The sequence below is a fragment of the Rattus norvegicus genome, chromosome 1 (genome assembly GCF_021556685.1).
Source record: "Rattus norvegicus strain SHRSP/BbbUtx chromosome 1, alternate assembly SHRSP_T2T, whole genome shotgun sequence".
Lineage (NCBI taxonomy): Eukaryota > Metazoa > Chordata > Mammalia > Rodentia > Muridae > Rattus > Rattus norvegicus.
This window is the reverse complement of record NC_141534.1, coordinates 97,556,094-97,584,071: the sequence shown is the minus strand read 5'-3', so window position 1 is coordinate 97,584,071 and position 27,978 is coordinate 97,556,094. Positions and strand designations below refer to the sequence as shown.

The 27,978-nt window shown below is 53.2% G+C and overlaps 2 protein-coding genes across 9 annotated transcripts; both read left to right on the top strand.

The window, feature by feature from the left end:
• Positions 1–623: 623 nt before the first annotated feature.
• Positions 624–10,513, top strand: Scn1b (sodium voltage-gated channel beta subunit 1). 4 transcript variants are annotated; one of them, NM_017288.3, is given in 6 exon segments: positions 624–969; positions 2,351–2,517; positions 3,966–4,206; positions 9,206–9,347; positions 9,743–9,814; positions 9,901–10,513. In NM_017288.3, coding segments are annotated over 5 exon segments (657 nt in total). In that variant the 5' UTR covers positions 624–929; the 3' UTR covers positions 9,810–9,814; positions 9,901–10,513.
• A 1,124-nt stretch (positions 10,514–11,637) lies between these two features.
• Hpn (hepsin) lies at positions 11,638–27,379 on the top strand. 5 transcript variants are annotated; one of them, XM_087646124.1, is made up of 14 exons: positions 11,638–11,805; positions 12,195–12,261; positions 15,702–15,761; positions 17,296–17,397; positions 17,489–17,530; positions 22,317–22,446; positions 22,523–22,645; positions 22,746–22,786; positions 23,055–23,220; positions 23,313–23,503; positions 26,179–26,274; positions 26,431–26,573; positions 26,741–26,870; positions 27,035–27,379. In XM_087646124.1, exons 2-13 carry the CDS (start codon positions 12,249–12,251, stop codon positions 26,837–26,839), a joined length of 1,206 nt encoding a protein of 401 aa, XP_087502250.1. In that variant the 5' UTR covers positions 11,638–11,805; positions 12,195–12,248; the 3' UTR covers positions 26,840–26,870; positions 27,035–27,379.
• The last annotated feature ends 599 nt before the right edge of the window (positions 27,380–27,978 follow it).

Genomic DNA, 27,978 nt, shown 5'->3' with positions numbered 1-27,978 from the left:
GAGGAACGGTGGACGATGGAGTGGGAGGAGAGCTGGGAAGATGACGTCAGAGTCGCAGCGGGGGATCGCGGGAATGGCCCTTTTGAAACCCCGCATCTCCGACCCCCAGAGCTGTGGGATGCCAAAGTGTCCTTTGGCTCGGATAAGGTCTGGAGGTTTCTATATACACCTAGCTTGACTCCTTCACTTCGCCGCGCCCTCTTAGGTCCTGGTTCAGAGACCTCCAGTCCGAGGGATCTCAGGTGTCAGAAGTAGGTCCCTGGGATGTCTCAGCCTTATCTCCCCAAGAACTGGATAAGGTTGACCTCCATAATTAGGAAGACGGAAATTGGTCCCTCAAACTGTCCTCCAAGTCCTCTTGGGTGTCTGCAAATGACCTTTCTCAGAAGAGGAAGAGGAAAGGGTCCCTCCACCCTAGAGAATCTGGTGAAGTCGGAGTGACCCAGACCTCGCAACCGGTGCGCAGAAGCCACGAAGCCACCGGAGAGGTCGGTGCCCGGGCGCCTCCCGGGCCGCTGCGGCAAAGGCTGGGCGGCCGCGCCCTCCCCCCGCGGTGATTCATCCCGCCCCCTCCCGCTCCCTCCTCCCTCCTCCGGCTCCCTCCTCCCTCCCGGGCCGCCGCTGCAGTGCGCAGGAGCCCGCGGTCCGCACCCCAGCGCCGGGAGCCCGAGCGCGAGCAGCGTCCGGAGCCAGACAGGGGTCGCCGCAGCCTGGATGCGCCCTGTGGCGCGCACGCACGCAGCATCCCGAGCCTCCCGCCGCGCGGCGGGGATGCCTGCTCTCCGGGCCCCGGGGCTTGGCCCCCGGCGGTAACCGGAGCGGGGGGGCGCGCCCCCCCAGCAGCAGCTGCGGCGCCCGCGCCCGGGCCAGTCGCCGCCGGGGCCCATCTCCTGTCGCCGCGCTCTGCGCACCCACCGCCTTGCGCGGCCATGGGGACGCTGCTGGCTCTCGTGGTGGGCGCGGTGCTGGGTGAGTGTTGCTGGGGGACACGCGCCTTCGGCGCTCGGGACGCCCCCCGCCCGAGTGCCCCCGACCCCGCCAAGTCCTGGCCTGGGAAGTTGTGCGCGGTGCGAGGTCGTTGGGGTCGCGGGACCCTGGACCACACGGAAGGATCGTGGAGATGCAGGGGATTCTCGGGGGGACACTTGGCACAGAGGTGCCGCCGCGGGCGCCGGGCCGGGGGCGAGGAGCCGAGGAGTCAGCTGCTCGCAGAGCCCCGCAGACTGCAATGTGACACCCACAGCCGCGTGAGGGGTGGGGGAAGGCAGCGCCTAGGGACTGGGGCCCGAGACTAACCGGGAGACATGGATACCGAGTGAGAACTCGGGCATGTCCCGGACGCGGAGGTAAACTGAGAGACCGAGGCAGACAGGGACATTAGAGGGAGAGAGTTAGGAGCTGGAGCCAAGAACAGAGAAACTTGAGAGCAGCAGAAAGATCTGGAGAGACCAAGAAGGGATGGAGATAAGAGAGGCAGTCCCAGGACAGAAAACCTGCCAGATGGAGTTTAAAACAACAACAGTAATAGTAACGGTGAGACTATCAGTGATGGGAAGATGGAGGGATACAGCCTGCTGGGACCTTCAGAGACCCTTAGAAGGAATAAATATGGGGGAGACTGGGGCAACAGGGAGGGTGAACCAGAAGCCCTGAAGACTGAGAGACCAGGAGGTTGGGGGGACAAGTAAAAGACCCAGAGCTAGAGTTGGAGACATCAGGTAGTGTGCAGTGGGACATAAGAGGGTGAAGGAGGGACCAGAGGCCTCTAAGTCCGTGGTGAAGCAAAGAGCTTTTAACTTGGGGTGAAGGTCTTGAAAGGAGGGAGTCAGAGGAAGAGGAGACAGGGCAAGACGGTGAAGATAGGGAGGGTGTGGGTTATGTAGAAGCTAGGGAAGGAAGAAGCAGGGCAGGGGTGAACCCCCTCACCCAACCTTCCCATTTCTCAACCCATGGCTGGCTCTGCAGAGCTCTTTCATGGTGGGAATGACAAGGAACGCTAGAGCCACTACTTAGAAGGCTGTAAGCTTTTTGAGGACTCGGGCACTTCAGTGGAGTTACTCACCACAGTGACACCCTGTTTCCCGGGGGCCTCTAGTGTGAGAATTCCACCTAGCCAACTGCTGGGAATAAAGATGACAGGTTCTTCCACCTAACAGGCAAGTGGGAAACTGAGGCTCTCAGGAGATGGTTGGCTCGTCAAGGTCACACAGCGATAGAGAAGCAGGGACAAGTTTGGCATCCACTATTTGTAATGCAGGTGGAAAGGAAACAGATGGTTTCCGTGGGGCAGCGAGCCCGGTTTGCCTTGGGTGGCAGGTTCCTCGCTGACCCGAGCCCACTGTGTCCGCAGTATCCTCAGCCTGGGGGGGCTGCGTGGAGGTGGATTCTGAGACCGAGGCAGTGTATGGGATGACCTTCAAAATCCTGTGTATCTCCTGTAAGCGTCGTAGTGAGACCACCGCCGAGACCTTCACGGAGTGGACCTTCCGCCAGAAGGGCACAGAGGAATTTGTCAAGGTGTGTGGGCGCCTGAGCTGGGCTAGCACCTGGGTGCCGGGTGGAGCCGGCAGCGCTGGGTCTCAAGGCTGTTTGTTCGCTTGGGCTTTGCTTTTAGTGCTGCTGAGAAAGGATGTTACTAAGTAGCTTCGTCTGGGCTCCAACTCTTGGCTCTTGCCTCAACTTCTTGAGTGCTGGAATTGCAGGCATGCAATTGGCTTGTTTGAGTGCTTTGTTAATGACGAGGATGTGGATGTGGTGGATGACCTGGATTTAGATCACCACAGCCTGCTGATCACCTTAGGCAAGTCACTGAGCACATGTTCCCAGTGCTGTAACAATGAGGGGCCATGCTCTCTACTCCATATTTTTTTTTTAAATTACCTTTGTGTGTGTGTGTGTGTGTGTGTGTGTGTGTGTGTGCGCGCCCACGCGCGCACGCTCATGTACACGCCATGGCATGTGTGTGGAGGTCAGAGGACAACTTGTAGGAGTTCATTCTCTCATTCCACTACATGGGTCCAAAGGATCAAACCCAGGCTACCAGGGTGGTGATAAGCACCTTCACTTGCTAAGCCATCTTTCTGACTTCCACCCCCTAGGTCTGTGAGAGTTGAATGAGTTGATGCAGCTGACATATGGCTGGTAGGGGGGAAAATGTCAAAAGAAAAGTCACTGTAATTATTTGGCACCAGCAAAAATGTCTTGGGCAGTCATCGAGCAAAATCACAGAGTAAAGGCTTTTGCACTGCAAGTGTATTTTGAGGTGTGTATGTAGCAGGAGAGGGAGACTGGGAAATGTGACTGGAGACTGGGAAAGAATATTGTGGAGAGAGTGGGCTGCAGAAGCCAGGCAAGCTTCAGCTGTGAAATTGTGCGTATATATGCATCACAGGGTTAGAGCAGTCAAGGTCCGCCATGGTCCCAGACAAGATCTCAATTTCCTTGATCCCTCACTGTCCAAAGTCAAGATGCCTGAGCTGGGGCTGGGGACATGGCTCAGTGAGAGAGCACCTGCCTGAAATCCGCCAGTAAGAAACTGGGGCAGGCCTTAGAGATAGAGTTCTTGCCAGAACTTCAACAACAAGGAGCTCGGAATGTGACTCAGAGTAGAACTTACTATGAGTAGGTTCTACAGCTCTACTCACCTAGAATCCACTAGTGAGGGGCTGGGGGCGTGGCTCAGTGGTAGAGCCCCTGCCTAGAATCCCCCAGGGAGGGGCTGGGGGCGTGGCTCAGTGGCAGGGCACCTACCTGGCATGTAAAACAAACATTACAATGCCAGAACCACAAAAATCCAAAAACTAAAAAGCAAAGCAAAACAAATAACCCCAAAAGATGTTGGTCCCATATATGCATCAGCTGTCCATGGGAGGGGGGATCAGGATGGGGAATAGGATGGGAATGACATATGGAAGACACACCCAGAAGGTGACTCATTTACCCCACTCATCACTAACCACCCCAAGATCCTACGCTATGAGAATGAGGTGCTGCAGCTGGAGGAAGATGAGCGCTTTGAGGGCCGTGTGGTGTGGAACGGTAGTCGGGGCACCAAGGACCTGCAGGACCTGTCCATCTTCATCACCAATGTCACCTACAACCACTCTGGCGACTACGAATGTCACGTCTACCGTCTCCTCTTCTTTGATAATTACGAGCACAACACCAGCGTCGTCAAGAAGATCCACCTGGAGGTGGTGGACAAGGGTAAGTGGAGCCTTGTCACTCTCTGGCAAGCCAGATGGAGGGACAGATGGAAAGAAGGGGACAGGCTGGTGTCACACAGAGGCCAGCTAACACCCCGCAGTCATAGGGGGAAGGACACCCCTTTTCTGGTTCTGGAGACTTCAGCTCTTCAGCACACAGGAGGTCAGATTAGGACCCCCACCCCACCCCCCACAAATGGTATGTGCATTGGACTGCACTCATGCTGTGTGACCTCTGACGGGTGTATTCCTATCTCTGAGCCCCAAGCCTGTCCCCAGGGACCAGAGAGAATATTCTGTATGGCTTGCTGTGTCTCTCAAGCGGGACCCCATTGGAGAGATGTGGGGACTTATTTGAGGCCACAGTGGGAGTAGCAGAGGCCAGTGGTGTTTCCGAGCGGAACCAGCATTTTGCTCTCAGCTGCTTTGGACCTCTTCACCAAACCATTGTTTTTTGGGTTTTTGTTGTTGTTGTTGTTGTTGTTGTTGTTTGTTTGTTTTTTGGTTTTTTTTTTTTGGTTTTTTTTTTTTTTTTTTTTAGTTTTGAGGCATGGGGATTTTTTTGTAGCCCAGGCTAACCTCCAACTCCCTTTTTTTTTTTAAATAGGTATATCCTAAACTCCCTTTTAAAAAGAAGATTTGTTTATTTTATTTATTTATTATTTTATGTATATGAGTGATCTATCTACACATGCCAGAAATGGGCATCAGATCCCATTACAGATGGTTGTGAGCCACCATCTGTTTGCTGGGAATTGAACTCGGGACCTCTGGAAGAGCAGCCTGTGCTCTTAACCACTGAGCCATGTCGACAGCCCCTAGCCGCCAACTCTTGATCCTCCTGCCTCAGCCTCCCAAGTGCTGGGGCTACAGGCGTGTCTCGCTATCCCAGGATAGACTATCTTCTGATTCTACATGTGTGGGAATTTTCCAGAGTCCTATGTCCTATTGTCTTAGAAAGTCAGGGAGCTATTCCAAGCCTGGAGGTGGTGAAGAACTCTGGGTAGCAGGGTGCTTCTTCCCGGATCTGGTATCTTGACCTTCTGACTTCTTAAAAAGCCCCCGTAAGACCCTCCCACCGGCATCTGGGAGAGGAGCTTCACCAAACCCATTTTCTGGACCCAAAGGCAAAGAACGGCTCAGGGAGTTTGTCTCCTGTGGCCAAGTCACCTGACTGGGTCCTGGATTTGAACCCAGCCCTGCCTGGGTTAACACTCCCTCCCCAGTCTGTTTCTCGGGTGCATCTGTGTTCTGTCAGCCAGAGCATGCGGGCTCCTGTTTATAATTAGCTTTTTTATGTTTCTCACCAAAATGGTACATAAGGCAAGTGAGAGGCACATTCAAGGGAGTCACTGGGATGTCACCATGCTGTGTGTATGGTGGGCCGTGGCCACAGAAAGTGGACTTTTGCCTGCATGGACAGGGCTCCACAGAGCTAAGGCCACCCTGATACCAGGCCTCACCCCCCGCCCCCCAGCTTATGAGGGGGAAGCTGGAGAACACGGTCAGTCTCTGTCTCATGGGAGCCCTTGCTCAGGCTGTGTCCATGAGCAGAGCTGAGGTGTCAGCTCAGACCACCGTGACTGCAAAGCCTGCCTTTTATCCATTCTCTGCCCTATTGTAGCTCTCAGAGCCTACACAGGCGTCTGTGTTCAGAACACAGAGAGCCTTTTCTTTTGAGCTCATGTCTCCAGAAGAATCCAGCATGTCCTAGCATTTTCCACTGCTATATCCTAACACTGCCTCTCTGCATTTTTATTATGTTTTTTTTTATTTTGTGTGTATGTGGGGGCTTATGGCACGCACATGCCATGGTGCCCATGTGGAGTCACTCGTAGGAGTCGGTTCTCCTTCCCCGTGTGAACCCTGGGAATCAAACTCAGGTTGTCAGGCTTGGCGGCCAGTGCCTTAACCTGCTGAGCCATCTCAGCGGCAGTGTTGTATTACATCATATCATATATCATAAAATATCATATATCATATCATATCGTACCATCACATCACATTCTGGTATTTATTTTCTCACTTATGTGTTTATTTTGAGGCGTGTTCTCTACTATGTAGCTCAGGCTAACCTCAAATTCACATTCCTGATCAAACAAGTTCTCCTGCCTCAGCCTCCTGAGTGCTGGAATGATAGGTGTGAGCTCACCACACCTGAAAGGTTAACGTGTATTTTTTTGTTTTCCCAGAGACACGGTCTCTCTGTGTAACCCTGGCTGCCCTGAATTCTCTCTGTCAACCAGGCTGGCCTCCAACTCAGAGTTCCACCTGCCTCTGCCTCCCTACTGCTGGGATGAAAGGCGTGCGCCACCACTGCCCAGCTGGCCATGGTTTTCTTATTTTGTTTTGTTTTTATGTTTCATGTTTTATTTGTGTTGGGGGGGCGCTTTTAAAGACAGGGTATAATGGTATTCAGGCTAGTGTCCAACTTGCTATATAGCCAAGGATGACTTTGAACTCCTGATTCGCCCCCCCCCCCCGTCCCCACATTTTAGGATTACAGACATGTGTCACTTTGCCCGTTTTGTTGAGTATTGGGACGCAAACCCTAGGCTTCCTGCACGCTAGGCAAGCACTCTGTAAGCCGAGCCCCTATTTTTGGCTTTTTGATGTAGGTTCTCCCTCTGGGAGGTGTGTGCCATCTTGCCTAGCTCCTAACAGATCCGGCTGTTATTCCTACGCTTTGTCTTGCTGTGTTTCTGGTATCGTCCATCAGCCGATAACCCCTAAGCACAACGGAGACTCATCCCAAAGCAGGGTGATGGATGAAGGGCAGGAAAGGCTCCTCTTGGGCTGGGACAGGTGTAGGAGGTGGCAGGATGCAACTGGGTCACCCGACACAGGTCGGGTAGGCAGCCTGGCACCACAAGGAACAGTCGTGCCACCATACCGGCCGGAGGATCTGAACCTCACAGCATCAGAGGCTGCTGAGAAATCTGGTTCACAGAGGGAGGGCCACAGGCAGCCTTAGAAGATGCCTAGGTTTTAAGAAGGCAAAGATGGTGTCTCTGGTCTGCAATACCAGCTGAGGCTGAGGCAGAGACCCGGGCTGTAGAGGGTTCAAGGGTAGCCTGGGGACCATGGCAAAACCCAATCATCCCATGAAAACTAAAGTGGCTGTGTAGAGCTCTTACCCAGCATGCATAAGCCGATGTCTGGGTCCAGTCATCAAGAAGGGGGCCTCAAAGAGCCATCCAGAGGGAGCCATTGCCCCATCCCCCAACAATTCCATCCAGTGGGATCTCCCTTGACTTCAACTCCTCATCTGTAAAGTGGGGCGTCCCACAGTCCCTCTTCCTGAGATGCCGCATGGCTTGCTAAGGGAGCGCGTCCAGCCAGGGGACTGGAAGGGAAGGGCACTTTGGCACAGGTCCTCAGCCAGATTTGGCTGGTGTCCACCCTGTGTCCCTGGCCCCCATGGGAGCCCGGATCTCATTGCTCCAACCCCCCCTCGCTGGTCCCTAAAGTCTGGGTGTTTGACAGCTGTTACTGGGGCTCACCTTGGCCACAGGTCTGTGGCCGTGCACTCTGAACAGTTATGCCTGGGGTTGAGCCCTAACTCACACAGAGCCTGTCTTGGCTGTACCTCTTTGTCTCAGCACCAAGCTGCCTTTGGGCCTTGGAGTCCCTGTCTGGAAAACGGGCTGAAGATATAAAAGACGACCAAACTGAATGCGGTTGTAGCCCGCCTTAACTCTTGGCATTTGGAATGCAGAGGCAGGAGGGCTGTGAGGGCAAGCCTATGGTTGCTTGGGCTATGTAGAGAGTCCCTTCTCAAACAAAGACTATGGTTTAGCACAGAGCCTAAGGAGGGGTTACTCATGGCAAGAGTAATACCTGTTGAATGAATGAGTGAATGAGTGAATGAATGAATTGAGGAATGAATGAATGAATAAATGAATTAATGAATTGGGGAGCATACAGCCCTGCACTCTGCCCTCCCCCCTCCCCACTCAGAAACAACAGCACCACCCAGGCAGGGTGGCAAGTGCAGGCTCATAGGAGGAAGACTTTAGGGACCAGCGAGGGGGGGGGCGGTTGGAGCAATGAGATCCGGGCTCCCATGGGGGCCAGGGACACAGGGTGGACACCAGCCAAATCTGGCTGAGGACCTGTGCCAAAGTGCCCTTCCCTTCCAGTCCCCTGGCTGGACGCACTCCCTTTACAGTTTAAATTTAGGCCCCATGAAAAGAAGCTGGGGAGGCAGGCCAGCACTGCGGAAGGAAGCGGGGAGGCTTTCCCGCAAACAGCCAATGCAGAGCAAAGCTGGCCGCCGAGCTCTGCTCTTCTATAGCTCTGCCCAGCAACTGGGAGCGTCCTCTCCGACAGGGGGGCTCAGAGACGGAGAGGTCGTTTGCCTGAGATCGCACAGCTAATAAAAAGCAGAGCCAACCCAAAGCCCGACAACAGGCCCAGAGTCTGCCTATAGCCATTGTCCTCTATGGCACAAGAAGAAAGAACACGCACTGAGAGTCACTGACACACTGCCCACTGATGAGAAACTGGTCTTTTGCTTCTTCTTGTTGTTGTTTTTTGTTTGTTTGTTTGTTTGTTTGTTTGCTTATTTTTTGGTTTTGTTGTTCTTGGTGGTGTTTTTTATTTTTTTCCATTTTTGCTGTTGGAGGCAACAGAGGCCCAGAGAACCTTAGTCATTTTCTCAAAGTCACACAGCTGGCAGAGGTGAGATTTGAACCCAAGGCTTTTGATTTGCAGAATTACAGTCTGTGCCTCCTTCTCCCTCCCTCCCTCCCCTCCTGAATGTCACAGATGCCACATTCAGGCGCACTGGCCCTAGGCCTATCCAAGCACCTTGCCACCATCAGAGTAACTGCAACACCTCTAGAAACCAACATGGTTACCTTGTCTGTGGCCCAAGCTCAGAGAGGTTGAACCACTTGCCTGAGCTCACACAGCAAGCATACTTAACACAGTGGGGGCTGTTCAGTCTGCCTGAGCTAGGGCCTCTGTCACCTCCTTAACCGTGCCCGGCCCTGTAGCCAACAGAGATATGGCATCCATCGTGTCAGAGATCATGATGTACGTGCTCATTGTGGTGTTAACCATATGGCTCGTGGCGGAGATGGTGTACTGCTACAAGAAGATTGCTGCTGCCACGGAAGCTGCTGCACAAGAGAATGCGTGAGTGGGGCTGGTAGGGAGGGCCGGGGCGACCTAGGTGCCATCTGTCGCTCAGAGTATCTGTGTCAGAGGCGAATAGAGTAGTTGCTCACAGATGAGGAAAACGGAAACCCAGAACAGTAGGGTGGCACTGCTCAGGCAGCGAAGCCGGAACTCGAACCCAAGGCTTCCGGTTGGCAGCTTGTAAGTTCTGTGCCTCCACCGCTTCCTGAATGCTCTAGAGGTGCCCTGCAGTTAGAGGTCTCTCATTCAGATTCGGGGGAAGCCTAGTCCATAGCCCTCTGTCGTCTCTCAGGAGCCCTACGTGCCTAATGCAGTAAGGGACTCAAGACTACCCTGTTCTATTCAGGGTTGGGCCCGGAGGGTCACTGTCTGCCTTGCCTTTCCCTGCACAGCTCGGAATACCTGGCCATTACTTCCGAGAGCAAAGAGAACTGTACAGGCGTCCAGGTGGCTGAATAGCGCTGGTAAGGTTGATGGACCTACACGTCTGCGCATCGCCAGCCTGCAGGGTTCAGGGACACACTCTAAGTCTCCACTTCTTACCCTGCAGGCTCTGGGCTCCGCCTCAAGGAAGAGCCAGCCCCTACGGGTACCCTCCAGCCCTGCAGTGGGGATCAGCCCCTGGTGGGTACCCTCCCCTGGCAGTGGGGATCAGCCCATCGGTCTCCCCAGCCTCACAGTTCTGCAGTGGAGCCACCAGGGTGGGAGCGGGCAGGGACTGATCCCACCTCACCCACCGCCTCCCACCTACCCTCCCACCGCCATGCATGATGGGTGAAGCAATATGGCCGCCCCACCCTGCTTTTGCTGCCTGTTTGGGGGAGGGGGCGGTGAGGCGAGGGGGCAGGCCCCGCCCCTTCTTTTTGCTGATTTGCACATAGGCCACTTCCCACACGCACTGCCAGGCCAGCCGGCCCCACCCCTGCTTGATGGGGTGAAGAGGGGTCGGGACAGGGACAGTAGTGGGCAGGGGGTTCTGGGCCTCATCTCCCCTCCGCTTCCTCCGGCTGGACCTGGGGTTCCCTCCCTGTGACACCTCCTAGCCCTGGCCCACCCGCCCTCTCTCACCAGCCTTCAATTGTGGTCTCTTGGGAAGGGCCTCTTCGGCCTCCTATCTTTACAGAAGTAGTTTTTGTTCATGAAATAAAGATTCTTGGACTCGAGTCTCTATTCTCTCATTAACGCCCTCAGTCCCCCACCCCCACTCCTCAACCCCAATCACACTGGTACTCCTGATGGTGTTTCTTGGGAATCTTCATTCCCAGCAAGCAGCAGCGACTCTGCCACATTTAAGGGTACCACCCGGGGCTGTTGAAGTGGCTTCGAGCTTGGTTAATGCTGTGCCTCTGAGAGTCATTATTTCAAGGAGTAAGAGTCGGGACAGGAGTCCAGAAGGTGGTTCTAGGATTCCCGGACAGACAACTAACTGGATGTTAGGGTTTTGTGAGTCTTGCAAGAAGCATGGACGACGGTAGAAAGAGACAGAAGTAGAGATAGGAGCACAGACAGAAGTGCGAAGGAGACCAGTGTGGTCCCTGCCTGAGAGAGGCTTCAGGTCTGTGGCTGGAGGAGGTACAGGGACGGGCAGAGAGGGCGAGCAGGTGGCCTGCTGTGTGGGGACAGCTGTTGTGACTCAGATGCCAGTGGGGCCACAAGCAGGTGTAGATGGCCTCCTGGGCTGTTTATCTGGCTCGGGTCTGGGGTCTGATGCTAGTGGTCCTTGGCTCCTGGCGGGACCGGATGCACTCGCGTCTAGCCGCTTCCAGCCACTTGGCCCGGGCCTGGGCAACTAGTGTTGCATTTTCAGGGCTGAGCCCCCCATCCCCCTATCAGGACTTTCCGGGCTCCAGAGGTCACTGGGCAGGCAGCACAGCGGCTGCCAAAACAAACCACCCCCGTGACTTGTAGGAAAGAGGCTGGGGGGAAGGGCTGGGCCCCGCTAGGGACAGGAAGGGTTAGAGGCCCATGGCGGTGTGAACTGGATCAGAGGAGGGCAGGGACTAGCATGGAAGAAAATTCGAATGGAGAAGCACATGGCTACAAGTATGGTGGACCGGAGGCCGCCAAAACTTTCCACCTCATTCCTTCAGTTTGGAATCTCAGCCTTAAGGCCTCTGAGTACCCCCAAGTTTGTCACAGACACACCTGAGTCCCAGTGGAGGTGGGAGGCCTGTCTGGTAGCTGAGCCTGCCTAGTCCAACCCCTGCGGGCCCCGCCCCATCAGCCAGGTGGCCTCTGTGGCAGCCTGTCCTGGGGTCCGCCCTTCCCCGCCCCGTCCCCGCCTCCCACCCAGCCCCCTCCTCCTCAGGTGAGGCCGCAGGCTCAGCAGGCCCCACGCTGCTGGCTGCTGCTGCCACCCTTGCCTCCCGGGCTGCCCGCTGCTGTGGGGACACCATGCCCCTTCCCAGGCCCGGAGACTAACCCCAAACCTGCACCATCTCCGGCGAACCCCAGGGTAAGGCACAGAATTCGAAGCCCCTCATCCCCCACCAATCTGATGCCCAGCAGCCCGTATAAACGATCCCAGAAACTCCCAGACTACTCCAGCCTGCTTTCCCTGCTAACTCAGAAATCCGCGGACTCCCCCAAGTTCTTCTCCCTCAAAACCCTGAAGTCCCCTAGAAGTTCAACCTCGGCCCGCCGGGCTCTGCCTTGCCACTCCAGGTGTCCCCCTGGTGGCTGGTCACACATTGCCACCGTTGACCCCGGCCCAACCTCTGTCTTTGCACGCTCTGGCCCCAGCCCAGGGCCAGCTGCTCCCTGGATGAGAGCCTGGGACTGGGGGCGCCAGGACAGAGCCAGGCCAGGCTCCCCCAGGCCATGCCTCCTTGTTCCTGTCCCTAGGTTCCGCCCCAGCCCAACAGGTCAACCTGGGAATCATTAACAAGAGTCCCTGACATGGCGAAGGAGGGTGAGTCCCCCTGTCCCTGAACCCCAGCTTCGGCCCTACCTGGCACCCCTCCTCTGGTTTGTCTCCCAGCCTGTACTCAGCCCCCCTGTCTTGGCGTCTACCTTTCAGACTCAAGACCACCCCCCAAGAATCCTCATCTATCTGATTAACTATTAATTGGCCCTTCTGTGTGTCTATGCCTTCTGGCTACCCCATACAACCTTCCTAGTGCCTTGCCTCAGTTTCCCCTTACGTCTCAGGGATTTCTCAGCTAACCAACAAGGTGTCGTCTTCTGGGGTTGAGGTGGGGCTGCTGCTGTTGCCATCTCTAAGGATGTAGAGCTAGCCAGGTTGCTTCTGCTGTCTTACTGTGTGATCCTGGGCAGGTAACTTCATGCCTCTGGACTTCAGTCCACCTTTCCCCGCAGTCAAGTAGGGATGAACAGTAATATTCCCTCCGTGAGGTGGATGGGATCATGGAACACACAGGGAACAGCTTGGGCCTTGGGGCGTGCGATACGTGTTGTAACCCAGAGGTGTTCTGAATGAGGTCAGTCACTGTGGGAACCCAAGACCCAAGGACCCGAGACCCCTGCAATTCCGGGCATATTCCTTCTTTTCTCTTGGCTCTGTGGGCAAAAGATCAGAAGAGGGACTTTGGACTTGACCTGTACGGATAGAGGAGAGAGACAGAAAAGCCACCCCAGGGGTGACTGAGACAGCCGCTCACCCTGGAGGCCAGCCTTCTTCCCTACCTTTCCTTTACTTAGGGACCAAATGGCAAAGCGGTGGCAGTCCCCACCCCACCCCCTGCCGCCCTCACCCTTGACTGACAGCTCAGAGCTGGGCTAGCTGAGGTCAGTCCTAGGCACTTTCTAGCTGTGTGACCTTGGACTTGCCCTACCCTCTCTGGTCATCTGTGTCCTTCAGTAAATGGATCACTGTGTGGTATGAGGGGGACTTCGATGGGAAGCAGTGAAGGCGTGGGCCCAGTGATAAGCACGGATCATGGCCTGCTTCCTCCCTCCTTGCTTCTTGTTCACTCCTTATGGACTCCTAGAGTGTCAGTCTCTGTTCATATAACAACTCAGACTCCAGAGATGAGCTGTGATCCTCTGGGAACCGGAATCCCCTTACCTTGTGCTAAGTGATCAGGTGGTGGGCAGAGCCTGGGCCCCTTTGGGACCATTTTTATCCCGCTGGAGATGACTGAAGAGAGGCATCAGGGCTGGGGTCTATGAGGCAGAGGAAGGAGGGAAAGCATGTTCCCTGCATCCCCACATGGCTCTCTGTGCTGTGTGAGGGCAGCCCTGAGAAAAGTGACAGGTTGCAGATGACAGCTCCATCCTCATCAACTGTGGCACGGGGTGAAGGGATTCAAAGGACGGAGGAGTGGGTGGTGTGTGGTCCCAGGAGCCTCTGCAGCAGCAGCTGCCGTTGTTTGTGAGATCCTGATGGCCCTGGAAGTGTATGCTGCTCTGGACTCCTAGTATTGCTGCTGGGGCCCTGGAGCTTGAAGGAGTCAACAGGGAGCAAGGAGGGAGGAAGGAGGCCATGCCAGGCAGGGGAAGATGGGGTAGGGTGCTCAGGGTTTGCTGGAGATGGTGCCTGTGGCTGACCAACCTCAGAAGCATCCTTGGCAGAGTGGGGCCTCTCCCCAAAGTACCATTTACTGGAGGTTGCTCTAAACCTTGTTCTTTTTCTTTTTAACTCCTGAAATAATGGGGATCAAAGTCATGCCCTTATACATGCTAGGCAGGGGCTGTACCACTGAGCCACGCCCCCAGCCCCTCACTGGGGGATTCTAAGCAGGGGCTCTACCACTAAGCCAAGTCCTTAGTCTTCTTTTCCTTTTGTTTTGACACTTAGTCTCACTATGAAGCCCAGGCTGGCCTCAAACTTAATAACCCTTCTGCCTCGGCCTCCTGAAAACCTGTAATGACAGGCTTCTAATCAGCACCCTGTGAGTTAGTGGTTACAGACACTCTGTGGAAGTTGTTTTAGGTGTTTGATAATGACCAGTGTATATCTGAGAATTTGAAGAGACCTATCTGGTCTCTAAAAGTCATGTTTATTCTGATGGGGGGCTAGAAATACTTGGGCACCAAATGGTCCGGGCACCAAGGAGGCCTAGGAGAATGTTCTGCATAAAGAAGGGACAGTTTGGGTTCACACTTACATTTCCCAGGTTTCTGTATAAGAGGGACCACCAGGGAGATGAGCCAATCTGGTATTAAGTACACATGATGCATGGCGGGGCTTGCATGGCAGGGCTTGGAGCTGGCAAGTTGGAGCCGGAAGTGATCAGCAGTTAAAGGAGGTTCTGGGTTGAAGGCTTCTGAGACACCTGCCTCTGTGTGGAGGGAAGGGTGGAAGTCCTAGGATGAGTCCTAGTTCTGAGGGCAGGGCAAGAGAACCTAGGGATAAGGGAGATGAAGCAGGACTGCTGTGGGGAGGAGAGAAGGAGAGACAGGCTTGGGACAGCAAGAGATGCAGTGGATGCAAAAATGGAAGTGTGTAGAGGCTGCGGGAACCCCAGGGTCCATGTGGGGCTCAGTGCTAGGTGTCAGGAGTGCCCTGTTCTCATGCTACTGAGCTATTTTCCCCTTTTAAACCACTATCAGGAACTGCCCTGGCAAGATCCTGAGCCACTCCCTGCTCTCTTCCTAATGCTGGTTTGGTACTGTTGACCATGCTATCCGGGACATGGGTGGGAGCGTTGGGGCACTTGCAGCCTTGGGGTACTTTGCAGAAGGCTGGGGTCAGTAGAAGGCCTTCTTAGCAGTTGTATTCAGATGCTAGGGTCTCTGGTACACCAAGGTGACTGTCCTCTCCTCTCTAAGCTTCTCCTGCCATGCCTCCCATGGCCTCCCCCAGGTCATGGCACTCCCACTGTTTGGTCTTGTAGCCCTCTAACGGAACACGCTCTGTCTTGCCTGCTAGTCTTAGCCTGTGCAGTTCCTCTAACCTGCCACTCTGTCCCTTGTCATCTCTTGCAGGTCTTAGATAATCTCTCCTGGGGACTTTCCCCCTTTCCTTCAGAAGCCCCACTTGATGCCCAACCCTACATTGCTTAACAGATAGATGGCACAGAGGTTTATCATCCAGATACACTGAGGCCCAGAGAGGCAGTGACAGTTGCCCATAATCACACAGCAAGAACAACTTATCAGTGTCTCTTGAGGACCTGCTGCATGCCAGGCACAGTGGCACAGCAAGAGGCTGTTTGGTTTCTTGGGGAACTACTTTGGAACCTGGATCTCAGGGTGTCCCGGGTTCAGGACGTGGCTGCAGAGATCTCTCAGAGTCGTGAGAGAAGGGAACCTTGATGTGGATTGGAAATAGGGACTAAACGCTGGATACACATGGCAGGTGGCAACCGGGGCTTGGGTATGAGGATGTATTTAAAGAACTTTAAAGTCATGTAAAAAGTGAGTGCTAGGTACATGCTCATTTAACAGATGAGGAACCTGGGGCTCACAGAGGAGGTTCCACTTGTCCAAGACCCCAGCCTGGAAAGGGTAAGGCCATTATTTTATACTTTATCCTTTCTTTTATATATTTTATTCTTTTATGTATGTATGTGTACACGTGTGTATGAGTATGTGTATGTGTGTATGTATGTGGGATGTGTGAATGCACATGTGTGTCTGAGTATGTGTATATATGTATGTATATGCACATGTTGTATGAGTATATATATGTGCATGTATACATGTGAACATGCATGTGCACATGTGTATTGTATATGTGTGTGGGTGTGGGTACGCATGCACATGTATGTGTATGAGTCTGTGCATGTGGGGGGGAGGGTTCCTGTGCACACATTTGGGATGGCACAGAGGAGAACTTTGTGTGTCCTGCCCTATCACTCTCTGTGTAATTCCCCTGAGCTGGGGTCTTTCACTGAGCCTGCAGTTAGGCTGATGACCAGTGAGCCACAGTGACCCTCTTGTCTGCTCACCCCAACGGTGCCGGGCTTACAGACGTGTTCCACCAACAGCTGGTCTTTTATGCGGGTGCCAGGCACCTATCTCTGGGTCCCCCACTTGCACAGCAATTGCTCTTACTCATGGGGCCATCTCTTCAAGGCCACTATTTCTCAGTGGGCTTGCCAGGCAACATGCCATGCCTGGCATCTTAGCACTCAGGAAGCAGAGGCAGGGGGATCACAAATTTGAGGCTAGCCTGAGGGAAACTTGTCTTAAAAAACAAAACAAAACATAGCTAGTGGTGGTGCATGTCTTTAATCCCAGCACTTCAGAGGCAGGGACAGATGGACTTCTGAGTTGGAGGCTAGCCTGGTCTACAGAGCAAGTCCCAGGATACCAGGGCCTCACAGAAAAACCAAACCAAAATATGGGCAGATATGGTGACCCATGGCTGCCATCCCAGCACTAAGTGACAGGCAGGCAAACTGTCACTAGTTTGAGGCCAGCTTGGACTACCAGGGATGTTTGATGCCAACAATACTATGTAGCAAGACCTCGTCTCAAAATACAAACCAAACAAATGAACAAAAAAAAAAAAATCCAAAATGAGTTCAGCTAAGTTTCAAAACTTGGGTTCTCAAACTCCTAAGGACAAATTTAATCTTGGGACTGGGTCTTGGGAGAAAGGGGTCTGGCTTTGGGGATATCGAGAGGATAAAGGTCAGAGGTCACAGGCACCTCAAAGTTGTAAGAACTTCTGGAGGAGTTAGCGGGAAAGAGGATCTGGGGACAGGCTGGCAGGAAGCAACAAGGGAAATACAGAAGTGCCTTGTCATTGGAAAGGAGTAGCCGCCAGCACGCCTGCACGGGGAGGGAGAGCAGGACAGCCCAGCCATGCCCCCTCCTGGCCGGAACCCTTGGGGAGCCAGACACCTGCCTGTCCACATGACAGAAGAGAGATAGCCCTGCCAGCTGCCCAGCCTTGGGAAATAGGGCTTGAGGTACCACAGGCCCAGGCCTGATAAGGTCCCCTGCATTCCCCAGCAGGGGACTGGCCCAGTGCCCACCACTTGCTGTGCTGAGGACCAAGCTGGCAGTGGCCCCAGCTTGCTGTCTGTTGCAGGTGGCCGGACTGCACCATGCTGTTCCAGACCCAAGGTGGCAGCTCTCACTGTGGGGACCCTGCTGTTCCTGACAGGCATTGGGGCTGCGTCCTGGGCCATTGGTGAGAGAACCTCCCCCGCCCCCCCCAGCTCCCAAGGCCCCCCCACCCCAAGGGTTACAACCAGCTGCTCTCACCTCTTCCCTCTCCACAGTGACCATCCTACTACGGAGTGACCAGGAGCCACTGTACCAAGGTGAGTAGAGCAGGCCTGGGTCTCTAGGTGTCCTTTGGAAAAGCACTGTGAGGAACTTAAAGCATTCTTGGGACAGACAATGGTATTTCTACTCAATGTCTCCCATTCTGTTTGAACCAGAATTTTGTCTGCAGCACAGGCTGGCTTAGAACTCACCCAAGTTGGCCTCGGATTTGAGGCAATCCTCCTGCCTCAGCTTTCCAGTGATAGGATTGCAGGCAAGAAGCAACGTGCCCAAGTGAGAAGCTATAGTCTAAGTGACTCAGGGGACTCCCATCCAAGAAGTACAGACCCAACCCTGCCTAGCTTTTGAGGTCTACCTCCAAAGGGTATGGTTGCTATCTGAGCCCTAGCAAGTCAGCCATGAGCATCCTATTTTTTTTTTCAGTTTTATTCTTGAGATAAGGTCTCATGCAACCCAGGCTGGCCTCAAACTTACTATGGAGGACCGTGGACCTCCTGCTTCTCCTACCTCTACCTTCCAAGTCCTGGGATTAGTGCATTGCCACACCTAGCTGAAAACTCCATTTTAAAAAGTGTATACACACACACACACACACACACACACACATATATATATATATGTGCACACATGTATACAAGTATATATACACAGATATACATATATATGCATATATACATGCATCTACATATGTACGCAAACACATATAATATACATGTGCATACATGTATAATATACATACACATATATACATATATACATGCATCTACTTATGTACACACATACAATATACATGTGCATACATGTATAATATACACATTTATACATATATACATGCATCTATATATGCACAATACACATATAATATACATGTGCATACATGTATAATATACACGTGTATACATATGCATGTACATACATACATACATACATACATACATAATATATCATGGGATGTGGTCAGACACATTCCAGAGGGACAGGATGAGTTCAGTAGACACCCAGCTATAAGGATCTAGTGGCTTCTATCTGCCCTTTACACCGATGTGGGACATGAAGACCAGAGAATGTGTGGCCCAAGGTGATAGAGCCAGAAACAGCCCTGAGAGTTGTGGGCACATTTGCAGCACGTGGAACAAGCAGCCACAGGAACACAGAGGCAGAAATCACATGTGAAACGAAGCACCAAGTCTTCCCCAGTGCTGCTCCGAGCTGCTTCTCTGTGACCCAGGGCAGCAGAAGGGGGTGGTGGGGGTGGTGGGGTGGAGCGTGCTTTTTCGAAGAAACGGGATTACAAATTTGAAACAGTTGGCATTGGACTCGGTCATCCAGACTGAACTTAGAAACGCTGACCTCTGGCCAGGGACCAGCCTCGAGACTTGATGATATTGGTACATTAAGTCCTACAACAGCCCGTTTTCATGTAACGTGAAGGCACGGATAGGGCAAGGGTCAGTGTGGTAGCATATGCGTCTTCATCCTCAGGAGACTGAGGCAGGAAGAGTCTGAGTTTGAAGATAGCCTGGGCTACACAGTGAGTGAGACTCTGACTCCTATCTGGGTCATTCAGGGGGTAGTTGTGTGTATCACCTGCTCAGTTCTTCGTCAGGAAACTGCTGAATTCATCGCTGTAGTGAAAGCTAACACCTCAGGCCTAGCTGTAAGCTAAAGCTGTTATCATCTCAGTGTATGCGACAGGGGAAACTGAGGCTCTGTAAAGTAGACTGACTTGTCCAGGGCAGTAAATGACAGAGCAAGGAGAGCAGTAGGCTATCACTCCACATGGTGCCCAATGGAATCCTAATCCTAAAGACTCCTGGGATAGGTTCCTGTCTGACTGACAGTTCACCTTGGCTTGCAGATCTGTCTCTGGACTCTGGTCTCAGGGCTTCTGCCTGTTCCCTAATACTCTGTCCCTCCAGTGTCATCAGCACCTTCACCTTCATCCTCACCCTCTCCTCTTCCTTTGTGGTTGTGATGATAGAACTCAGGGTCTTACACATGCTTAGCTGTCTGGAAGGTCCTACCACTGAGCCACGCCCCCAGCCCCTCACTGGGGGATTCTTGGCAGGGGCTCTACCACTGAGCCACGCCCCCAGCCCCTCACTGGGGGATTCTAGGCAGGGGCTTTACCACTGAGCCACGCCCCCAGCCCCTCACTGGGGGATCCTAGGCAGGGGCTCTACCACTGAGCCACACTCCCAACCCCTCACTGGGGGATTCTAGGCAGAGGCTCTACCACTGAGCCACACCCCCAGCCCCTCACTGGGGGATCCTAGGCAGGGGCTCTACCACTGAGCCACACCCCCAGACCCTCACTGGGGGATTCTAGGCAGGGGCTCTACCACTGAGCCACACTCCCAACCCCTCACCGGGGGATTCTAGGCAGGTGATCTACGGTGAAAGATGTCACCAGCTCCGCCCTCCCCCCCCCCTTTTTTTTTACATTTCATTGTGAGACCCTTTCCTCTAAGTTACTTAGGCTGACCTTGAACTCACTCCAAAGCCCAGGTAGGCTTGGCGTTTTGGGCGGCTAGCCTCAGCTTCCTAAGTAGGTGAGAAAACAAGCCAGTGCCCGTGGGCCTAGTTTTCTGCCTACAAAATATTCCCAGGATCCAGCTATCTTCCCTGTTCTGCCCACTGCTGGCCCAGCCTCTGTCCCTGTCACACTGAGGTCAGAGTCTGGACTCTAGTTCTTGCCCTACAGTCTGCCCCTACCCGCAGCCAGAAGGAATTCATAACCCCGAGTCAGGTCAGTGTGTGATCCCCGGCCGAGCCCCACGGCTGCACCTTGGTCCAGCTGCAGGCCAACTCTGCAGACCTCTCTCTGCCTCCTGGCTGTTCCTTACCCAGCTCTCTGCCTCTGCTTTCTGATCTCCATTTCCTTTTCCTTAGCTCCCCTGGCCTACTTCTCGGTCCCCTCTCAGATCTCAGCATCCTTCTCACCTCCTTCGTCTCTTTCTCCTCACTGCTCACGTGGCACCTCCCCAGCGAAGCTGTCCTTGCCTGCCCTGCCCACTTACAGCGGAAGTGCCACGCCGCCCCCGCACACCAGCTCCCCCGTCCTTCTGTCGGCCTCCCCATCTCCATGGCCCCTTCTGCTGCAGCACGGGACGCGCTTCCGTTATTTGCTTGGCTCCTTATCTGTCTCCCCTCCTGATTTCTTGTCTACGGCCTAAAATAGGTGCCAGCATGTTCAAAGTTAGTTGACAAAGAGAGAGAAATGCCCCTAAGGGCTTGGCCCTGACTCCGGTATGAACGGGGCTTCTCTGACCTTATGGGTACAGATGGGGGACCAGGGAGCATTGGCCAAGCACACAGACTGCCCCAGCCATCCTCAGACAGAACCACTGCCGTGAGCTAGCCTTCTGATACAGCCCAGTACTGCATTATGCCCCTCCCTCCCTCCCTTCGTCTCTCCCTCCCTTCCTCCTTTCATCCCTCCCTCTCCCCCTCTCTCCCTCCCTTTTTCTTTCTCCCTCCATTCCATCCTTCTGTCCAGAGACATGATGCAGCCCCGATTGACCTCATTCTCATGAGCCTCCTGCCTCAGTCTCCAGAGTGCTGGGATGTTTTCACACCTCACTCTGGTTAGTTTGATCCCCCCCCCCCCCCCCCCGGAGCTGGGGACCGAACCCAGGGCCTTGCGCTTCCTAGGCAAGCGCTCTACCACTAAGCTAAATCCCCAACCCCGTGATTTTTTTTTTTTAATGATATATTGGCTGGGTGACTTTTGTTTTGATTTTGAAACAGGGTCTCTTTCTGTAGCCTTGGCTGCCTTGGAATTAGATATGAAGCCCACACTGGCTTCAAACCTGCAGCACCTTTTCTGCCTTGGCTTCCCGAATGCCGGGAAGCCACCCCACCTAGCTAAGGTGACTCTGGAATCTAGAATCACTGTCTGACTCCATCTCCCAGGTTTTGCTTTGGTGATAGAAGAACCTGGGTTCTCCTCCTCCTCCTCCTCCTCCTCCTCCTCCTCCTCCTCCTCCTCCTCCTCCTCCTCCTCCTCATCATCATCATCATCATTATTATTATTATTATTATTATTATTATTATTATTATTATTATTATTATTAATTGAGACAGGATTTCTCTATGTAGCTCTGGCTGTCCTGGAACTCCCTCTGTAGACCAGGCTAGCCTCAAGCTCACAGAGATCCACCCATCTCTGCCTCCAGAGTGTTGGAATTAAAGGCGTGCACCAACATCTCCAGGCTAAAATTCATGAACTCATGAGCCCAGGAAATTCATGAACTCATGAGTCTCCCGCCAATGCTTCTTTTGGCAAATTCTAGGCACACGTGCCACAACAACCTTCCTCTTTTTGATGGGGAGCTTAAGCTGTCCCTGAACTCATGATCCTGACTTCACGTCCTCTGAGCGCTACCATTGCATACAACTTTCTCCCTGCTGTGCCCCTTCTAACCGTCCTTTTCTCCCTGTCATATTTATATAAATGTTTTAGTGACCTGGTGAATTAGCTAAGGGTTTCTGACCCCTCCTGGTAGTTCCCCAAGCCCGACGGCACCCAGATAGGATCTCTGGATTTGATCGCCCACAATGAATACCCTGTGTACAAGCTCACTCTCCCAAGTCAGATGAAGTCATTTGCCTGCTTCCTTGGTGTTCTAGTCAAGTTCCTGCAGCTTGGCTATCCCAGTGGGGGAGAGATACCCACCAGTATAACCCAATCTAGTAGTGGATGCAGGTGCCACCTCTGGGCCATGAAGGGTGCCAGACCAGAGCCCTCAGGGCCTCAGGTAGCCAGGGAAGCTGGTACCGGCCACTGAGGGACCCAGGCCCGGCTTTGTCGCCCTGCAGTGCAGCTCAGTCCCGGGGACTCTCGACTTTTGGTGTTGGACAAGACAGAGGGAACGTGGAGGCTGCTGTGCTCCTCACGCTCCAACGCCAGGGTAGCAGGGCTCGGCTGTGAGGAGATGGGCTTTCTCAGGTACCTGGGTGGCCCTCGGGGGTAGGGAAGAGGATGGACCCGAGCCAGAGGTGGCTCTGACCCGAGCCCCGCGCAGGGCTCTGGCGCACTCAGAGCTGGATGTGCGAACCGCGGGCGCCAACGGCACATCGGGCTTCTTCTGCGTGGACGAGGGCGGTCTGCCTCTGGCTCAGCGGTTGCTGGATGTCATCTCTGTATGGTGAGTGGGGCAGCTGCGGGTGGCACTGGCAGGTTTCCAGATACTGTCCTAACTGGTCCCCTGGTTTGTCTCTCTGTTCTCACCCCTATGTCTTCCATAGCGACTGTCCTAGAGGCCGATTCCTGACTGCCACCTGCCAAGGTGAGACTGGGGGAGGCGGGAAGGGCTCAGACCCTTCTCTACATGCAGCCCAAGACTGGAGTCCTGGGACCCCAGGGCGAATTGTGTCCCTACAAACTGCCCAGGATCTCCACATGTCATGTCCCCTTGAACAACCCCAAGGTTGGGGAAGATCCTTGTTCCCACTAAGTGCTGGAGTGGGGCTGTGTTTTCTCCCATCCCTGGACCTAGACTATGCCCTGGAACTCAGATCCCTCCCATTCTAAACCTTCTTGTCACCTCTCCACAGACTGTGGCCGCAGGAAGCTGCCGGTGGATCGCATTGTGGGGGGCCAGGACAGCAGCCTGGGAAGATGGCCATGGCAGGTCAGCCTGCGTTATGATGGGACCCACCTCTGTGGGGGATCCCTGCTGTCCGGGGACTGGGTACTGACCGCTGCACACTGCTTTCCAGAGTGAGTGTTTCCCCACAGTGCTACCTGGGGTAGGGCAGGAGAGAGGTCTGCAGAGGCCGGGCCCAGGGACTTGTCCCTTCTGTCCCCGGCAGGAGGAACCGGGTCCTGTCTCGGTGGCGAGTATTTGCTGGTGCTGTAGCCCGGACCTCACCTCATGCCGTGCAGCTGGGGGTTCAGGCTGTGATCTATCATGGGGGCTACCTTCCCTTTCGAGACCCTACTATCGACGAAAACAGCAATGACATTGCCCTGGTCCACCTCTCTAGCTCCCTGCCTCTCACAGGTAAGTTTAGCTATAGCTTAAGGACTCCAGAGACTCAGGGATCAAAGAAGGGGCCCAGGAAGCAAAGTAGACCCATCTTCAGGTTTTCATGGCGTTGGGAGCACAAACTGTATACTAGCCGTGAATGCTAGACAGTCACACACAACCATCTGAGCCTTCCTAAAGGAGTCAGTCACTGTGTGATCCAGCGATTCCTTTCCTATAGACGAGAGGGGAAAACCATAGTGCAGATGCTCTTCACTGCCCCCACCCCCTGCAAATGCTCTTGATAGAACATTTAGTCATAGTAACCTGGGTGGGAATCCCAGCCTTCAAGGGGAGGAAGAGGCAGGTGGAGCAGGCTAGCCTTGACCACACAGTGAATTTGAAGCTAACCTAGGCTACACAAGATACTATAAATAAATAAATAGCCCCCTCATGTATGAGAGGAGTTAGGATTGGAGATGTTGCAAACGTGTAAAGAATCTGAGGTTTCTTCTGGGGAGACAAAATGTTCTACAGTGGAACACACTGGTGGTTGTGCCAGTCTGGGACCATGCCAGAGCCATGAATTCATGCACACTTTTTAACATGGAGAATTATAAGGCATGTGAGTTACAGTTGTGTAAAGCTGCAGTCATATGCCTCAGTAAGGCTGTACCCCTCCCAAACCATGCAGAAGAGAGGCTGGAGAGATGTCTCAGTGGTTAGCAGCGCTCACTGTCCTGACAGAAGACCCTCATTCAGTTCCTAGCACCGGCATCAAGACGCTTATGACTGTCTTTAATTCCAGCTCCAGGGAATTCAACCCTGCTTTCTGGACTCCATAGGCAGGCACTGACACATGTGTGCATGCGCACGCACACACACACGTGTGTGTGTGTGAATAAAAGTAAATGGTAAATATGAAGGGGCTGGATAGATGACTCAGTGATTAAGGGTATTAGCTGCTCTTCCAGAGGACCAGGTTCAATTCCTAGCATCCAGGTGGCAGCTCACAATTGTCTGTAACTCATTTGCTGGGGATCCAACTCCCTCACACAGACATACATGTAGGCAAAACACCAATTAACGTGCATGGAATAATAATTAAACCATTTTTTAAATTTTTTTAAAGATTTATTTATTATATCTAAGTACACTGTAGCTATCCTCAGACACACCAGAAGAGGGCATCAGATCTCATTACAGATGATTGTGATCTACCATGTGGTTGCTGGGATTTGAACTCAGGACCTCTGGAAGAGCAGTCAGTGCTCTTAACCACTGAGCCATCTCTCCAGCCACTAAACCATTTTTTTTTAAGGAATGGAGAGCCAGGTGTGGCACATGCTCGTCATCTAAGCACTAAAGGGAGTTGAAGCAGAAAGACTCTGAGGCCAGCCTGGGTTGTGTTGAGAGACCCTTTCTCAAAACACCCAAAATAGATAACTACATAAATAATAGTAAATACACAAGAACAGTGGTGTGCTGAGCTTATGTATGTGTTGCTTGAAACCATTTTGGTCAAAGAGAACCCATATGCCTGTGCTCTCTATGCAACAAGATGGCCTCCTGACATCAAATCTTAATTTGCATGAAAGACACTCTTAGGATTTGCACGCAGCGATACATCATCTGAGGACTCATTTCTCAGAGCGTCTGCTTGTTGCTAAGTGACCGTGTGCTTTCGTCAGCCCTGGTGTGTCCCGAGTCTGGACTCCCCTCGTCTTCCCACAGCCCTCAGGGTGGCCTCTCTCCCTGATTATTCTCATTGCTCCCTCAAGTGCTTCCTGCTTTCAACCCCGCATCCATTCCTTACCACAGTTTCTGCAGGGAAATTATTTTGTGTGTACGTGTTGTTTTCTTTCGATGCTGGGGATCGACCCCAGGACCTCATGTACTGTGGGCAAGCACTCCACCACTGAGCTGTACCCTAGCTTGCAGAATGGGGATTGTATGGAGGGTGAGGCGATATTTTACATCACGGCGCTGAGGCTCAGGGAGGCAACAGTGAGGGGATGCCAGGACTGTTTGCATGGGCTGTGCACTGCTCAAGGACCCTCCACCTTAGTGGAGGCCTGTGTGTTTATTATTATTTTTAGTATAGTTTGTTTTATATTTAATTAATTTATTTTACGTGCATTGGTGTTTTTGCTTGCATTTATGTCTATGTGAGGGGGCCTGGAGTTATAGACAGCTTTGAGCTGTCGTGTGGGTGCTAGGAATTGAACCAGGGTCCTCTGGAAGAACAGCCAATGCTCTTAATGGGCAGAGCCATCTCTCTAGCTCCCTGTGTGTTTATTAATGCAGTTTTCTAGCAGGTGGAAATCAAGGGTCTCAAGAGCAGGCTGTGTTTTTCCGTTTCCTGCCTCTGGGCTAGAGATAGCCCCATGGCCATGGTTAAGAGCCCAAATTTGGGGAATTAAACTAACTTAGGTTTCAATTCTGATGATGCCATGGTGTCTATGAAACTTCAGGCAGGTGACTTGGCTTCTTGTCCCTCTTTACGAAGAGGTCAATCCCAGCATCTCTGGGATGATTGGGGATGAGAGAAAAAGATTCGGGAAAGTAGTGTATACGTCGGAATATGAAGGTTCCATCCTGGTAGTGATAGGGTGTGCCGGGGTTGTGTGGAGGGTGAGGTGGCTGGATATCTGTGTTCCATGAAGGATAAATTGGCTGGTGGGGGCAGAACTGTATGCTCTCTCTCACAGAATACATCCAGCCGGTGTGTCTCCCTGCTGCGGGACAGGCCCTGGTGGACGGCAAGGTCTGTACAGTGACCGGCTGGGGTAACACACAGTTCTATGGTGAGTTCCAAGCAATACCAGCCAACACCACTAAGGGGTGCTGAAGCCGCTTTTGGGGGAGGCTCGATGAGATTCAAAGAGACCCCAAGGCCATGGAGTGGGAACCAGAAGAGAGCTTGTTTCCTAATTCTGGTCACCTTACCCATGTCCCCTCAGGCCAGCAAGCTGTGGTGCTCCAAGAGGCCCGGGTCCCCATCATAAGCAACGAAGTTTGCAACAGCCCCGACTTCTACGGGAATCAGATCAAACCCAAGATGTTCTGTGCTGGCTATCCTGAGGGTGGTATTGATGCATGCCAGGTGAGGGACACAGTGGGCAGCCCCCAGGCCTAACGCTATAGAGAAGGAGCCAGGGTAATGGGAAAAGGGGCTCCCCACTGGAGTCATAGTGGTCTCTAGTCAGGTGTCCTGTCCCCCCACCCCCCCAACCAGGGTGACAGCGGAGGCCCCTTTGTATGTGAGGACAGAATCTCTGGAACATCAAGATGGCGGCTCTGCGGCATTGTAAGCTGGGGTACGGGCTGTGCTTTGGCCCGGAAGCCGGGAGTGTACACCAAAGTCATTGACTTCCGGGAGTGGATCTTCCAGGCCATAAAGGTGAGTTGCTATAGTTGGGGACTGTCTGGGACCCTAAGAAGGAGAGAGTAAGAGGGCACTCTGGAGAGCAGATGGATTCCCATAGGCTTCTGGGGATGAGACACTAGGTACAGAGTGTTGGGAGAACCGTCTGAGACCTGGGAAGCCTGTGGCTCTTTCCATAGACTCACTCCGAAGCTACCGGCATGGTAACTCAGCCCTGACCCCGCCTCATCGCCTGCTCCGCGCTGCTCCAGCATCCAGAGTCAGAGTTGGTCTGGTGGCTCCAGCCGCACGTGGCAGGCTCCACACTGGGCCTCACATGGAACGGTTTTCTGCTCGGATCCAGTCCATAGATCCAAGGATGCTGGGTCCAAGGACCTCTCTTCCACAGTGGCCGGCCCACTCAATCCCAGGGCCATTGGCCTCACCCTCCCACCCCATGTAAATATTACTCTGTCCTCTGGGGGCTGCTTTCGAGGCGCCCCTTGTGCGGATGCTCTTTAAATAATAAAGGTGGTTTTGATTAACGGGTCTCTGCGTCTACAAACTTAAGAGGCAGTGTGGAATTTTGGAGAGTAGCAGAGAGAACTGAGGGCCTAGCACAAATCAAGAAGGGATTGTGACACTCCCAGTTCCATTTGAGAAAACATTTAAGCCAGTCCTGATGGCTGATTCCTATAATTCCAACACTTGGGAGGAGCTTCACGAGCTAAAGGCTAGCCTGGGCTACATAGTGAGTTCCAGGCCAGCCTTGGCTACAGAGGAAGACGCTATCTCAAAAAATAAAGAGAAAAGAGAGATGGGAGGGGCGAGGCTAAAATGCTCTAGAGAATCTGACTTTAGAAATTGCCCAATCTTATATACATAAAACAAATAAATTTAAAAGGGGAGGGGGAGCTGGAGAAATGGCTCAGCAGTTAAGAGCACTGACTGCTTTTCCAAAGGTCCTGAGTTCAATTCCCAGCAACCACCTGGTGGCTCACAACCATCTGTAATGGGATCCGATGCCCTCTTCTGGTGTGTTGAAGACAGCGACAGTGTACTTACATACATAAAATAAGTAAATAAATCAAAAAGAAATTGCTCAGTCCAACAACTCTCAAATCTCCTTCACTCAGCCAGCTTT